General features: G+C 41.0%; 1 protein-coding gene across 1 annotated transcript in view; it reads right to left on the bottom strand.

Moving 5' to 3' along the window:
• Positions 1 to 13,055, bottom strand: part of plxnd1 (plexin D1) — a 72,908-nt gene that overhangs the window by 42,041 nt on the left and 17,812 nt on the right. The window contains exons 6-11 of the mRNA XM_051902382.1: positions 11,637 to 11,814; positions 11,283 to 11,391; positions 8,069 to 8,168; positions 7,005 to 7,103; positions 3,652 to 3,741; positions 3,155 to 3,245 (exon numbers count right to left, since the gene is read on the bottom strand). Of these exons, the coding sequence (XP_051758342.1) occupies positions 3,155 to 3,245; positions 3,652 to 3,741; positions 7,005 to 7,103; positions 8,069 to 8,168; positions 11,283 to 11,391; positions 11,637 to 11,814 (667 nt within the window). The remainder of the gene's footprint in view (positions 1 to 3,154; positions 3,246 to 3,651; positions 3,742 to 7,004; positions 7,104 to 8,068; positions 8,169 to 11,282; positions 11,392 to 11,636; positions 11,815 to 13,055) is intronic.

The following is a 13,055-nucleotide window of genomic DNA, read 5'->3' as shown; positions in this document are numbered from 1 at the left end:
CCTTCCATCAGCCCCGCATATGGGGAATTATTGGATGTAATGGCCCACACCATAGCCAGGTTTAACTTAACCTAGTTTCATGAGAAACAGGAAGTCGTGGCAAACTCAACAAGCGATTTCTGGCGGTCCATGATAGTCCCAACCCCATAAGCCTTCTGTTTCTCCTGGATCTTCACACCGAGGTGGAGAGGTCCTGTAAGAAGCCATATTAAGCCTGAAACTTTCCTTTCCCACATTCAAATTATGCGAATGTAGAGGGATTGTATGAGTGGGGATATTTGAAGATGTCCCATGTAGAAGAAACACTGGCTAGCTATCTCTGAGGCATCCTCTTTGAAGGCTCCGATATTGCTGTCTAAGCCATTACACACCTACTTGCGGATGATTGGCAAGGTGTATGCAGCAGTAGGACAGGCTAGTGGTGCACACAATGGCTGTTTTGGGGCAGGGGCAGGGATTCTTTCCTGAAGCGGTCGCTGAATTGTGCCACAACATAGACCTGGCCCTCCTTGCCACCAAACAGATGTCCACCACTTTCGGTCATTCGTTGGCAGCTATGGTGGTTAAGGAGAGGCATCTGTGGTTGAATTTCTCGGACATCAAAGATAGGGAGAAAACTTTCCTTCTTGATGCTCTGATTTTGCCCTCAGGAATTTGAAACGGTTGTGGGAAAGGCGCAGTTGGCGGCATTCAGGAGATACATCCTGCACTGATCCAATCCGCTTCCCTCAACCTCCAATCCTCCTGAACCATCAACAGATAACTGGAGACAGGGTCAGAAGGCAAACGTGGCCACTCGTGCTCTACTCACGTGATGCCAGGAGAAGGAGGCATGACCTCAGGGAGGTGATTGATCAAACGTGATCAGAGAGAAAACAAGACCGCTGGAAGAAAAAAAAAAAGAACAGATCACCCCCGCATACTGACTGAGAGGCTTTACACGAGGTTGGGCAGATGGATAGGATGTAGTCCTACATCGTGAGTTGTGGTCCCCTCCTGAGGGAGGTTTTGAAAAGATTGACACTCCCTTGTTGGCTCGTGGCAGCTTAACAACCGTTTACAAGTTGACACAGGGATGAAGCAGGTTTTTGTTTAAAAGAAAAAACAGAATTTGGAAACTGCTCTCTCTGTTGCCTGTTTCATATTAAGCACAAAGAGCAGTGCCTGACAATTTTATGCATGGCGGCGCATTTGTGTTTTTGGCAAAGAAAAGGTTGGAGGACGGGAGTATGTCTGAGGACATCCTGCCTCCTCCACCTGACCCCCAAGGTGGGAGTGGTGTTTGTCAGTGGCTGTGAAACAAGGTATATTGCCTTTGGCATCTCTCTTTTTCTCCGTTTTGATCTCCTGAAAGTATCTTTATCCAGGGTTAGAGCTAACGTATAAGAGTTAGGATGGTAAAGCATCCCATTCTCTCTTTCTCGGTCTCCCCTATGGTAGGGTCTAAAGTAGAATTGTATGCTCCCCTGTGGTTGGTTGCTTGGCAAACAGGAGTTATGATGGGCAGTACGCAATGCATCCCATGCTCTTATTTACTGCCCTCTCCAATTCTTAATTGCCCTTAAGTAGGACTTAACACCTCTCTCTAGAGCTGGGGTGGCGAATGTTGGTCGTAGAGAGCCACAGACCTGCAGAGTTTTGCTTTAACCCTAATCAAACACACCTGAACAAGCTAATCAAGGTCTGAAGTGTTACTAGGAAGCTACAGGCAGGTGATATTTTATCAGGGTTGAGCTAAACTCTGCAGGACTGTGGCTCTACAGGACCAGAGTTCGCCACCCCTGCTTTAGACAGATACTTCCTTAGGGTTGAGGAAGGGGAGGTGGTATTAAGGTGGGCAGTTCACAAAAGCATCCGTCTATTTCATTTACCTCCCTCCCCAACTGTGAAGGGCTTGAAGCAGGGATATGCACTCCCTTTAGGATGGGTTGCTTTTCTAGGCCTCATTATCTCTCATATACTATAGTGTAGCATTTCAATTCACTACCTATAGCAGGTCTTGGAGAGTGCCTTTACTCAAGACAGGGTATGAGCTTGGTAAAGCAGAATAGAGTAGGCCACTCTTCCCAATTATTATTGATAGACTGCATCTTAGTCAAATGAGTCAAAAACCGGGGCCTTTCTCAATATTTCCATCTGAAAGTAATGAGTGTTGAGGTTTTAGGATCTTGCATGCTCTCTTTGGTAGACTGCTCCCTAACAAGTAATTGCTGAGGCACTAGTGATGCATACCAGAGTATAGTCGAGGCTATGTTGTGTATTCCCCTGCAGCTCTGCTCTTGGGGCTGAGGCCTGTCCCGCAGAGAGAGGACGTAGGGTTTGACCAAGCATCTGTGCACTCTGGCCTTAGGGAATAGTGCCACCATGCAAGTCACATAGGATGCGCCCTTGGGGTTGACGCGCTTTTGATTTCTGCTTAGTCCTATGGAGTCATTTAGTGCTTTGTGTATGCATAATCACAGCTCAGTGAGGCAGGCATTCCTTCAGCACTGTGTAGCTGGTTTGGTTCCCAATAGCGAAGATGCAGCATTGAAGTTCCACTTTGAAAGGGAATGTCTCAGGTGGCGCATGAAACCTGGTTCCCTGAGAAGAGGAACGAGATGCTGCATCTTGTTGCAATGCCATCTCCTTCTGACAAAAGTGTTAATGACGTGTTAGTCAGGCGCACTTTTATACTCATGAGCGCTCCACATGTGACATCATGGACTGCTGTGTGCCAATGAATATTGGCGTGTTTACACATGTTTCAGACACCGAATGCTGATGGCATTCAACACCAAGACACAGCATCTCATTCTCCTTCTCAGGGAACCTGAGAGACATTTTCTGTGAGAGTTGTGTTTAGGGGTAGGGTTAAGATTAGGGGATAAAATATACAGTTTGTACAGTATAAAAACCATTATGCCTATGGAAATTACCCATAAAACATGGAAACCCAACATGTGTGTCTGTGTGTGTGTGTGTGTGTGTGTGTGTGTGCTCTGATGAGTCAGTGAGAGTGAACAGACAGTCTGATGGTGACGAGACACATGCTCAGCACAACTGTGAACACGCGCTTCTGCTGGATTTCATACATTTCCTTAAGAACACCAGTGAAACGTCTGTTATTCGTGTGTGTGTGTGTGTGTGTGTGTGTGTGTGAGCGTGCTGATACCTGATATTGGCTTTGGATTGTCTATATATGTGTTGGTTTCTCTTCTCCACAGGTTCAGATGGAATATCTTGCTCCACATTGTAGTTTTTAGCTGCACAAACATATTAAACACATTTATTCATCTGTAAAAATCAAAGTTCTGAGTTTCAGTTACAAACATGGAAGCTTGTTTCCGCCAAAGAATAAAAAAATTAAAAAGGTAATTGCAACTTTTTATCTCATAATTCTGACTTTTTTTTCTCAAAATTGCGAGTTTATATCTATCAATTCTGACTTTATTTCTCGCAGTTCTGAGCTTTTAGCCTGTAATTCATTTTTTTTTTTCTTCTCAGAATTGTGAGATAAAAAGTCACAATTGCCTTTTTTATTTTTTTATTCCGTGACTGTGTCAGTCAGACATGTATGTGATTTTGCAGTCCACTGTGACTGCATTTGAATCAAACATGTTACCACTCTCACTGACAGCTGCAGTAAGTGTTGCAATCGGATGAACTTACGGTCACTCCACTGCAGTTCACTGACGACCCGTCCAGCCACTGCGCACTGTACAGCTGCCCATCGCCAAAGTCACAGTCCAGCGCGGTGCCCTACACACACACAAAGCATGAGGACCACAGCTGTGACCAATCACATCAGAGTCATGAAGGCATGTTCACACAACATCACAAGACCATCAGACTGATGACTAACTGTCTCTGATATCCAGTGATTCCCATGTCCTCAGCTGCTCTCAGGAATGCCATACAAACGACACGCAAAGTGTTTCGTTTAGTGAGTCAGACTTCTGCTATTGCCAGTATGTAGCTCATAAAATCCTTGTTGGGTCCAACTTTATGTAAAGTGTCTTTAACTACTATGTACTAACATTTAAATGAATCATTTAATACAATGCACTTATTGTGTACATACACATTTTTACATTGTACTTATATTTTAAAAAAACCCTGCACGTAATTACAGTTGTAATCACACAGTTGACCCCTTTACCAACCCTTAAACCTACACATACCACCAAACCTGTCCTATCCTTACCCATATCCACCTCAATAGCAGCACAAGTGTTTTGCAATGCAACATCAACACAATAAGTACATCCTAACAATTATTTAAGTATATAGTACTTAAAGACACCTAATATAAATAGGGTTCAAAAATTATTCCCACACTCTCAACTAATGAATGTCCATGACATGAACAGCCACAGAAAGCACACAAACATCATGGTGAATAGCTGTACACACATCTCATGAGCATGCTTACTTCATACATCTGCACATGTGTGAAGCAAGAGCTCATCTGGAAGTCATAATCCAGACCCACACAGAGAGAAGACGTTGTGAGGCCATCATTATCCAAATTAATACAGCAGAAGGAGCATTGTATGCATTTGTGTGAGAATGCATCGCATCGCACATGGAGTGCTGATTAATGTGCTTCAAGACTCTATGAAACAGATCTTAGGACCTGTTGTGTTACAACCCGAATTTTGGAGGCATGTTTATAGAGGTGGAGCATCTCCTCTTCTTTTTAAAACAGTTTGAAGACGTCTGGGCATCGAGGTTATGAGTTTCTGGAGTTTTGGTGTTGGAATTTGGTCCCATTCTTGCCTGATATCTAGGTTTCCAGCTGCTGAAGAGTTCGTGGTCGTCTTTGACGTATTTTTCATTTAATGATGCGCCAAAAGTTCTCTATAGGTGAAAGATCTGGACTGCAGGCAGGCCAATTCAGCACCCGGACTCTTCTACGACGAAGCCATGCTGTTGTGATAGCTGCAGTATGTGGTTTTGCATTGTCCTGCTGAAATACACAAGGCCTTCCCTGAAATAGACGTTGTCTGGAGGGGAGCATATGTTGCTCTAAAACCTTTATATACCTTTCAGCATTCATAGTGCATTTCAAAACATGCAAGCTGCCCATACCGTATGCACTTATGCACCCCCATACCATCAGAGATGCTGGCTTTTGAACTGAACGCTGATAACACGCTGGATGGTCTCCTTCTCTTTAGCCCGGAGGACACAGCGTCCCTGATTTACAACAAGAATGTCAAATTTGGATTCGTTTGACCATAGAACACTTTTCCACTTTGAAACAGTCCATTTTAAATGAGCCTTGGCCAAACAGGACACGACGGCGCTTCTGGACCATGTTCACATGTGGCTTCCTTTTTGCATGATAGAGCTTTAGTTGGCATCTGCAGATGGCACGGCGGATTGTGTTTACCGACAGTGGTTTCTGGAAGTATTCCTGGGCCCATTTAGTAATGTCATTGACACAATCATGCCGATGAGTGATGCAGTATCGTCTGAGGGCCCGAAGACCACGGGCATCCATTAAAGGTCTTTGGCCTTGTCCCTTACGCACAGAGATTTCTCCAGTTTCTCTGAATCTTTTGATGATGTTATGCACCGTAGATAATGAGATTTGCAAAGCCTTTGCAATTTGACGTTGAGAAACATTGTTTTTAAAGTATTCCACAATCTTTTTACACACTCTTTCACAGCTTCTTTATTTCTGAGAGCCTCTCTAAGACATCCCTTTTATAGCTAATCATGTTACAGACCTGATATCAATTAACTTGATTAGTTGCTAGATGTTCTCCCAGCTGATTTTTTTTTTTAATTTCTTGCTTTTTCAGTCATTTGTAGCCCCTGGGCCAACTTTTTTGAGACCTGTAGCAGGCATCAAATTTGAAATGAGCTCATTTAGTGGATAAAAGTGTAAAATTTCTCAGTTTAAACATTTGTAATGTTATCTATGTTCTATTGTGAATAAAATATTGGCTCATGTGATTTGCAAGTCTTTTAGTTTTAATTTTATTCAAATTTAAAAAACGTCCCAACATTTCCGGAATTCGGGTTGTAGTTTAGTTAGCTTGATCAAAGGCTTTGGTTTGCTGTTAGTGTTTTTTGACTTGTCGATTTGTGAATGTTTAATGGCTGTTGCTTTTTCTCGTCTCCGTTTGTGAAAAGTAACTGTCACACTCCAGTTTGCAAAACAGCAAATCTTACTAATTCTGTGTCCTCTTGCATTCAACAAATGAAAGAAACTCAAAGTTACCACAGAAAATAATGTACTTTGTAAGAATCAGTAAAAAGTGGTCAGACTGTAATGGACTTAGAATGGAAGTCTATGGTGCAATATAAAGCATTTCTACTGTAAGAGGATTTGAGTCAATGTGTCAAACTGAGTCAAAGTGTTGCTGCTGTCTTAAAGAGGACCTATTATGCCCTTTTTCAAAGTTTTTTTTGGGCTCTGCTAGAACAGGTTTTCCTGCTTGAATGTTGATTATTTTCCTCATATTCTCCATTGTTGCAGCTCCTCTCTTCCCAGTCTGTCAGTAACGCTCTGTTTAGTTCCTGTCTCTATGAAGCCCCTCCTTCTGGAAAGCACAACGTGCTCTGATTGGTCGGCTGGAGCAGTGTGTTGTGATTGGTGTTTGGGAAATGTCCCGCCCCTTACCATAACCGCCAGTTTCAACACACTAGTAAATAACTCAACCAGGCCCCGCCCCTTTATTCTGCGTATGAATTATTTAAATGAGGAATATTGTGAAGAAAACTCAAGACTACAATGGAGGCCTTTCAGGGAGTTCAGAAACTGATTCTGTTCAGATTTCAACACTAATGTATTCCAGCCTTCAGAAAGGGCATCCTTTTAGGTTCTTCTAGCGTCATTATCTCTGTTTACAGTCACAAAGAACAGCGCAAAAAGAGCTGTGAGGCATGCGAACCAAAGCCCATCAGTCCTGAGACTGGAACCCTGTCTGCAGACCAATGATCCAGATCTGTGTTGTGTGCATTTGTGTGTGTTTATGGGTCATATATGTGTACAAACGGCAGAGTCCTACATGTTGTACGTTCTTCAGGTCCAGGGTGAAAACATGAGTGCTTCCAGTGGGCAACGGAGGAACGTCATGGGCCTCCATACTGGGACAGGATGAGGAATTCTGGGAGAGAAACAGGAGGTGAGAAAAAAATGAGATGTTTAGAGAACGTCCCGGTTACTGACGTAACCCTCGTTCCCTGAAGGAGGGAACAGAGACGCAGATCTCACTCGCCAGTATTCATTGGGCTGTTTGTTACTACTCAGAGGAGATTGGGGCTCCCAAGTGAGACCCCAATACGTCAGTATCAATGTAACTTTGGACATGACTGACTGAATAGGAACTATGAATGCAAGCAATCTCCCGTGTGTGTGTGTGTGTGTGTGTGTGTGAGGGATCATGTCAACACCAGATGAAGGGTGGTGACATTGAAAATGCAAACATCAGTTATTTATGACTATACAAGTGCAATCAGACCACATTCTGCCCTTCAGATTGTTTTTATGGAAAATAAGAGCTTTAGCATATGAGAAAAAGACAACAAATCCCAAGTGTCTTAAATTGCCACATATTTCCCAGCAGTATTTAAAGGCCATCTTGAGAAACACACTGGCTAGCCTTACTGACTGCAGAAATTATTGTGGGTTTGATTCATTTTCTGGTGTATTTTTAGTACATAGCAGAATATATAATGCATCACAATAAACATTAAGGTCTTACAAAGTTTGTTTTATTATTTAGAGTAAGCAAACCAAATTAAATATTGGCAAAATGTTTTAGTTTTATCTTAATTCAGCTTGTTGCAATGCATCCTGGGATTGCCCTCTGTGCTGAGGACACATTGCTGTGTATGGGGTCTGGAACAGAATCAGTCTATATTGCTTTTTTTTGGCCTTACCTCGAGATATGTACACTATAACCATTAAAATTGTGCAGTTGTTACCATAAAGCTCATTTTAAGGTTACAAACTAACATGTTTCACAGTGAAAATGCTGAGCATTTAAAGAGAAATGCCACTGTATGTGATTGTGAATTCAAAATAATTAAAGAATTAAATTAAATTGTGTGTTGAAGTGACGTTTCTCACCTCCAGAAGAACACGCTGTGTGTTGTTTTTGCTGGAAACACACAAGTTGAGCTGCGGGTCCCAGTAACAGCGCCACCCAGCACTCAAACAGCTCGTGCACCTACACGAACACACACATCCGGCACCGTTATAACACACACAGACACATTCTCATAACCATTCAGAAGCATTTTACAATCAGGTGATTTGCTGGTGAATTGGTATGAATTCATACGCTGTGCTCACGGAGGGTTAGAGACAGAGCTTCATGGTGATGTTCTACCTGCAAATCATACTTTCAAACTAGTCAGATTGTATGAATTTATATGAAATAGCCGACATGTATTAATGACCCTGTCTACATGCTCACAAGAAGACGGCTTATTGCAGGCTTATTGAAACATAATTTTTAACCCTCATGTCGTTCCACACCCGTAAGACCTTCATTCATCTTCAGAACACAAATGAAGATATTTTTGATAAAATCTGATGGCTCAGTGAGGCCTCTATTGACAGCAAGATAATTTACACTTTCAAACACCCAGAAAGCTACTAAAGACGTATTTAAAACAGTTCATGTGACTACAGTGGTTCAACCTTAATGTTATAAAGCCATGAGAATACTTTTTGTGCACCAAAAAAACAAAATAGCGACTTTATTCTTTTGTTTCGAATCAGTGGTTCGAAACGCATATCAAACTGCCAAAGTCACGCCCCCCAGTGATGAACCATTGAAATTTCGAAACACTTATGACATAATGAAGCCTCGTTTACTGAAATCACGTGACTTTGGTGCTCCGAACCACTGATTCAAAACAAAAGATTCGTAAAGCTTCAAAGCTTCATGAAGCAGTGTTTTGAAATCGGCCCATCACTAGATATTGTTAAATAAAGTCATTATTTTTTTTATTTTTTTTGGCACACAAAAAGTATTCTTGTCACTTTATAATATTAAGGTTGAACCACTGTAGTCACATGAACTGTTTTAAATATGTTTTTAGTAGCTTTCTGGGCATCTGAAACTGTCTTGCTGTCATTGGAGGCCTCAGTGAGCCATCGGATTTCATCAAAAATATCTTAATTTGTGTTGTGAAGATGAACGAAGGTCTTACGGGTGTGGAACACCATGAGGGTGAGTAAATAATGACTGAATTTTCATTTTTGGGTGAGCTAACACTTTAAGAGATCACAAGCTTAAGTGATCAGAAAGTGAATACAGCTGCTTTATTGTGTGAAACATTAGACTATTGTCTTCTGTAGAGCTGCTTTATAGCTGGATCAACTTTGTTTCATAACTGATAAACTTTACAATGTTATTGAACTAAACTGATCTGAATAATGACACTAGAGCTGTTTTACAGCAGAACCTGAATTTGTATCATATTTTAAGTTTGAAGTTTGAAGTTTTCATCAGTGATTCTGTTATTCTCTGTTACTAACAACCTGTGTTGTGTAAAGTGCTATAGAAATAAAGCTGACTTGACTTGAAGCAGTGAAGTGTGTCTGCAGGAGGTGGAGAGGCTCTTTCATCCACACAAACACAATTAGCCCAGCATTCATTACGACGCTATCTCACACAGAGAGAGGCCGTGTGTGTTTGTTTAAGATAAGATCCAGCACTAGTGTGTGTTAGAGTCACTGCAGTGTGACAGATGGAGTGAGTAACTTCTGATTGTGAGGCTCGTTCAGTGTGTGTGAGTGTGTGAGAGTAACCAGACATCATCTAAAATAGTCTTATCACAAACAGATTCTTCTCTCACTGTTTGCCATCAAGTCTTTCTTTCTTTCTGTTAAAAACACCTTAAATCATGTTTTGCATAAAGAAAAATGAAACCTATGGTTTATAATTGACTTATTATATGAGTTTGTAAAATAATGTTTTTTTCTTTTGATTTAGTGGTGAAATATGACCAGAGCATTTCATTTCAGAGCTAATATCTTGTTACTGTCAGCCATTCATGTACTCGAGACAGTCTGAGGTGTAAACGAGAGCACTGCTTCACAACTGTTACATGGCTATTAGTGGAGAATCTGTCTTCGTAACAGGTTATCTGTGTCTGTTTTGGGTGGGCTTTGCACATGTTTTAGTTCAGCTTCCTGTGTTTGAGTTGTAGCATCTGATGTTCATGTCGATAGTTTGCTTTGGTATTTAAGCCCTGTGTTTTGTTCAGTTCATTTGTCTCTTCTCGTCTGATTTACCGGTTGTTCTGTTCCAGTTTATTGAGTCTAAGTATTCGGAGTATTTTGTTTCTTTGAGTTTTCGTTTATTAAAAGCAACTGCTGCATTAGAGCAGCCCTTTTCTTTTTTCTTTTTTTTGCAACCGCGCGTTACAGTCCTCACTGATTGCATGTTCTTACACCGTCTGAGAGAGTAATATATATAGAGTTGTGCACTGGTGTGAATGTTTTAAACTGTTCTAGATGTGAAGTTATACACCGCACTGTGTCTCCTGCGGCCCTGAGCTTATTATCACCTTCACAGACGCCACATGTTAATGAACTCACACCTACCTGACAGTCATGCTGCAGATCAACACTTTAAACTGTGTTTCCATCTAAAGTCACTGTTGAAGACTGTGCTGAATGAAATACTACAGCCACTGGGTCATGTGATGCAAGACGGTATATATATATATATGTGTGTGTGTGTGAGAGTGTGTGTGTGTGTGTGCTTGTTTTCATGATTTATAAGAACACAAATTTGTATAATGACATGGGTATTACACTGGTATTACGACGTAAATATGTTTTATGAGCACATTTCCTCATATTTCCTCATATTTAAAATAGCTTTAAAAACATACTAAACAATGTTTTATTAAAAATGTAAAAATGCAGAATGTTTCCTGTGATGGGTTTGTGAGCATGTGAACGTGTGTGTGTGTGCGTTTTTGTGACATATCAGGACACAAATTTGTATAATGACATGGGTATGACATAAGTATTACAAGGAGAGGGTGACTTATGAGGACATTACCCCATGTCCCCATTTTTCAAAAGGCTTATAAATCATACAGAATGAGTTTTTTTGAGAAAGTAAAAATGTGCACAATTTCCTGTGATGGGTAGGTTTAGGGGTAGGGGTAGTGTAGGACGATAGAAAATACGGTTTGTAGAGTATAAAAACCATTACGTCTATGGATTGTCCTCACAATTCACAAAAACAAACCTGTGTGTGTGTTAGTATATGTGTGTGTGTGTGTGTGTGTGTTTGTGTGAACGTGTGTTTACTCACGCATTTGTGAAGTTGATCGCTCCCATTCGTTCACACTCGTAAATGATGAAACCTCCAGAAACCACAGGAACACCATTAACCTTGATCGCCACGGGGACAGTGATGTGATCTGAACAGAGACACATTCAACTGCATCATAACGCTAAACTACGTATAATAAGCAAAGCTTCAAAAAGTCCTCAGTACACTGTGTGTTTCTGGCTGCCTTTTGTCTCGCCTTGCACTGAAAAGCCTTTGACAGGTTAATTCATATAAGAACAATAAAAAGTAAGAAAGAAGTATTCGCCAAAGAATCAGACAAGGTCTAAAAGGATTTACTACATATGTTTACTGCTGCTGTGTTTGTGTATGCACCTCTGCCGGAGGGGATTGTGGGATACATGTGAGGCGGAGGGAGAGGACACGTCTGGATCTGAGTCGTGCCGTAGTCCAGATGCACGGTGGCGTTTGTGGCGATTCCCACCCCAAAATCACACTCCACCCGCAGACCCTGCAGATCCGGAACACTGCCGTTGATCAGGATCCCCACATTCTGAGAGGAACACACACACACACACACACACAAATCATTTGGTTTCATTTTGTTAATGCAAAATTGGGTTTGAGGGTGAAATGTGACCCAAACCATTCTTCATGACATTCATTCAATAATACAAGTTTCTTCAACAGACTTCCTCCTCCCCACTAGAGTCTCTGAATGTGACACACACACAGTGACTCTAGTTATGATCATGTTTTAATCTGAAACTGAGGTGATGAAATATTCCAGCCGGCTCTTTTCAGACGCTCATCTCTGCCATCACACGCCACATTGAGCTCTATTGTTGTCAGGATGGTAGACTTCCTGACATGGTGCCTGTTTCCTGTTTCCTGTTTCCTGTTTGGGCTGAAGAGTTATTTCCTCCAGCCCTGGATCAGATTCATCCAGGAGAGAAGCTCCTTTACATCAAGATCTTCCAGTCTGCCACATTAGGAGCAGAACCTTATTGCCAGTGTTTATGTGGGGAAAAACAGCCCACAGTCTGAACTAAATATAGTCCTAAAATGTCTGTTTGTACAAATATTAATCATCCTCATAACTGAAGATTCAAATGCGAGTTGTTTTCAGTGTACGACACTCTGTTGTTTCACTTGCAAGGAATTATGCAAATCAGTTCATTGCACAAACATGCTCAAAAACTAGAGGTAATTATATTACTTTTTATCATGCAAATGAATGTGTAAAATAAGCTTTGAAGTGCAACAAAAATGAAGAGACATCTCTCATTCAAATGAGATCGAGTGATGATGGAAACAGAGAAACATGGAGTTATGTCTCATAATTAAAGCGAAGCTAAATGGAAATGTATTATAATGTTTTATAGAACAATTGTTGCATGATTATTTAAATGAAAGTTTTTAGAAAAGTGATCGTGCTCTGTATATGTTGTGATGAATGATAATTCAATAATTTGCACATTGCTTATTTGTTTTTGTTTTTTTTTCCTTTGTATACAGTATGTGTCTGGGACTTTTTCCTTTTCCTTCCATGTTTATTTTAATTATCTCGTTTATTAGCAGTTTTGACAACAACATCTGCAAAGTTACGACGCTCAAAGTTCAATGCAAAGGGAGATATTTTCTTTTACAGAAATCGCTTTTTAAGGACTACAACAAACAGCTGGTGGAGGACTACAACAAGCTTCTTCCCGGGTTAGTGACATCACTCGATGAGTTGAATCAACTCCACAGCAACTACATAAATTTATCCACTAACCATTCAGAAACGTCCAG

Source organism: Ctenopharyngodon idella, chromosome 8 (assembly GCF_019924925.1).
Source record: "Ctenopharyngodon idella isolate HZGC_01 chromosome 8, HZGC01, whole genome shotgun sequence".
Lineage (NCBI taxonomy): Eukaryota > Metazoa > Chordata > Actinopteri > Cypriniformes > Xenocyprididae > Ctenopharyngodon > Ctenopharyngodon idella.
This window is presented reverse-complemented; position numbering and strand designations above follow the sequence as displayed.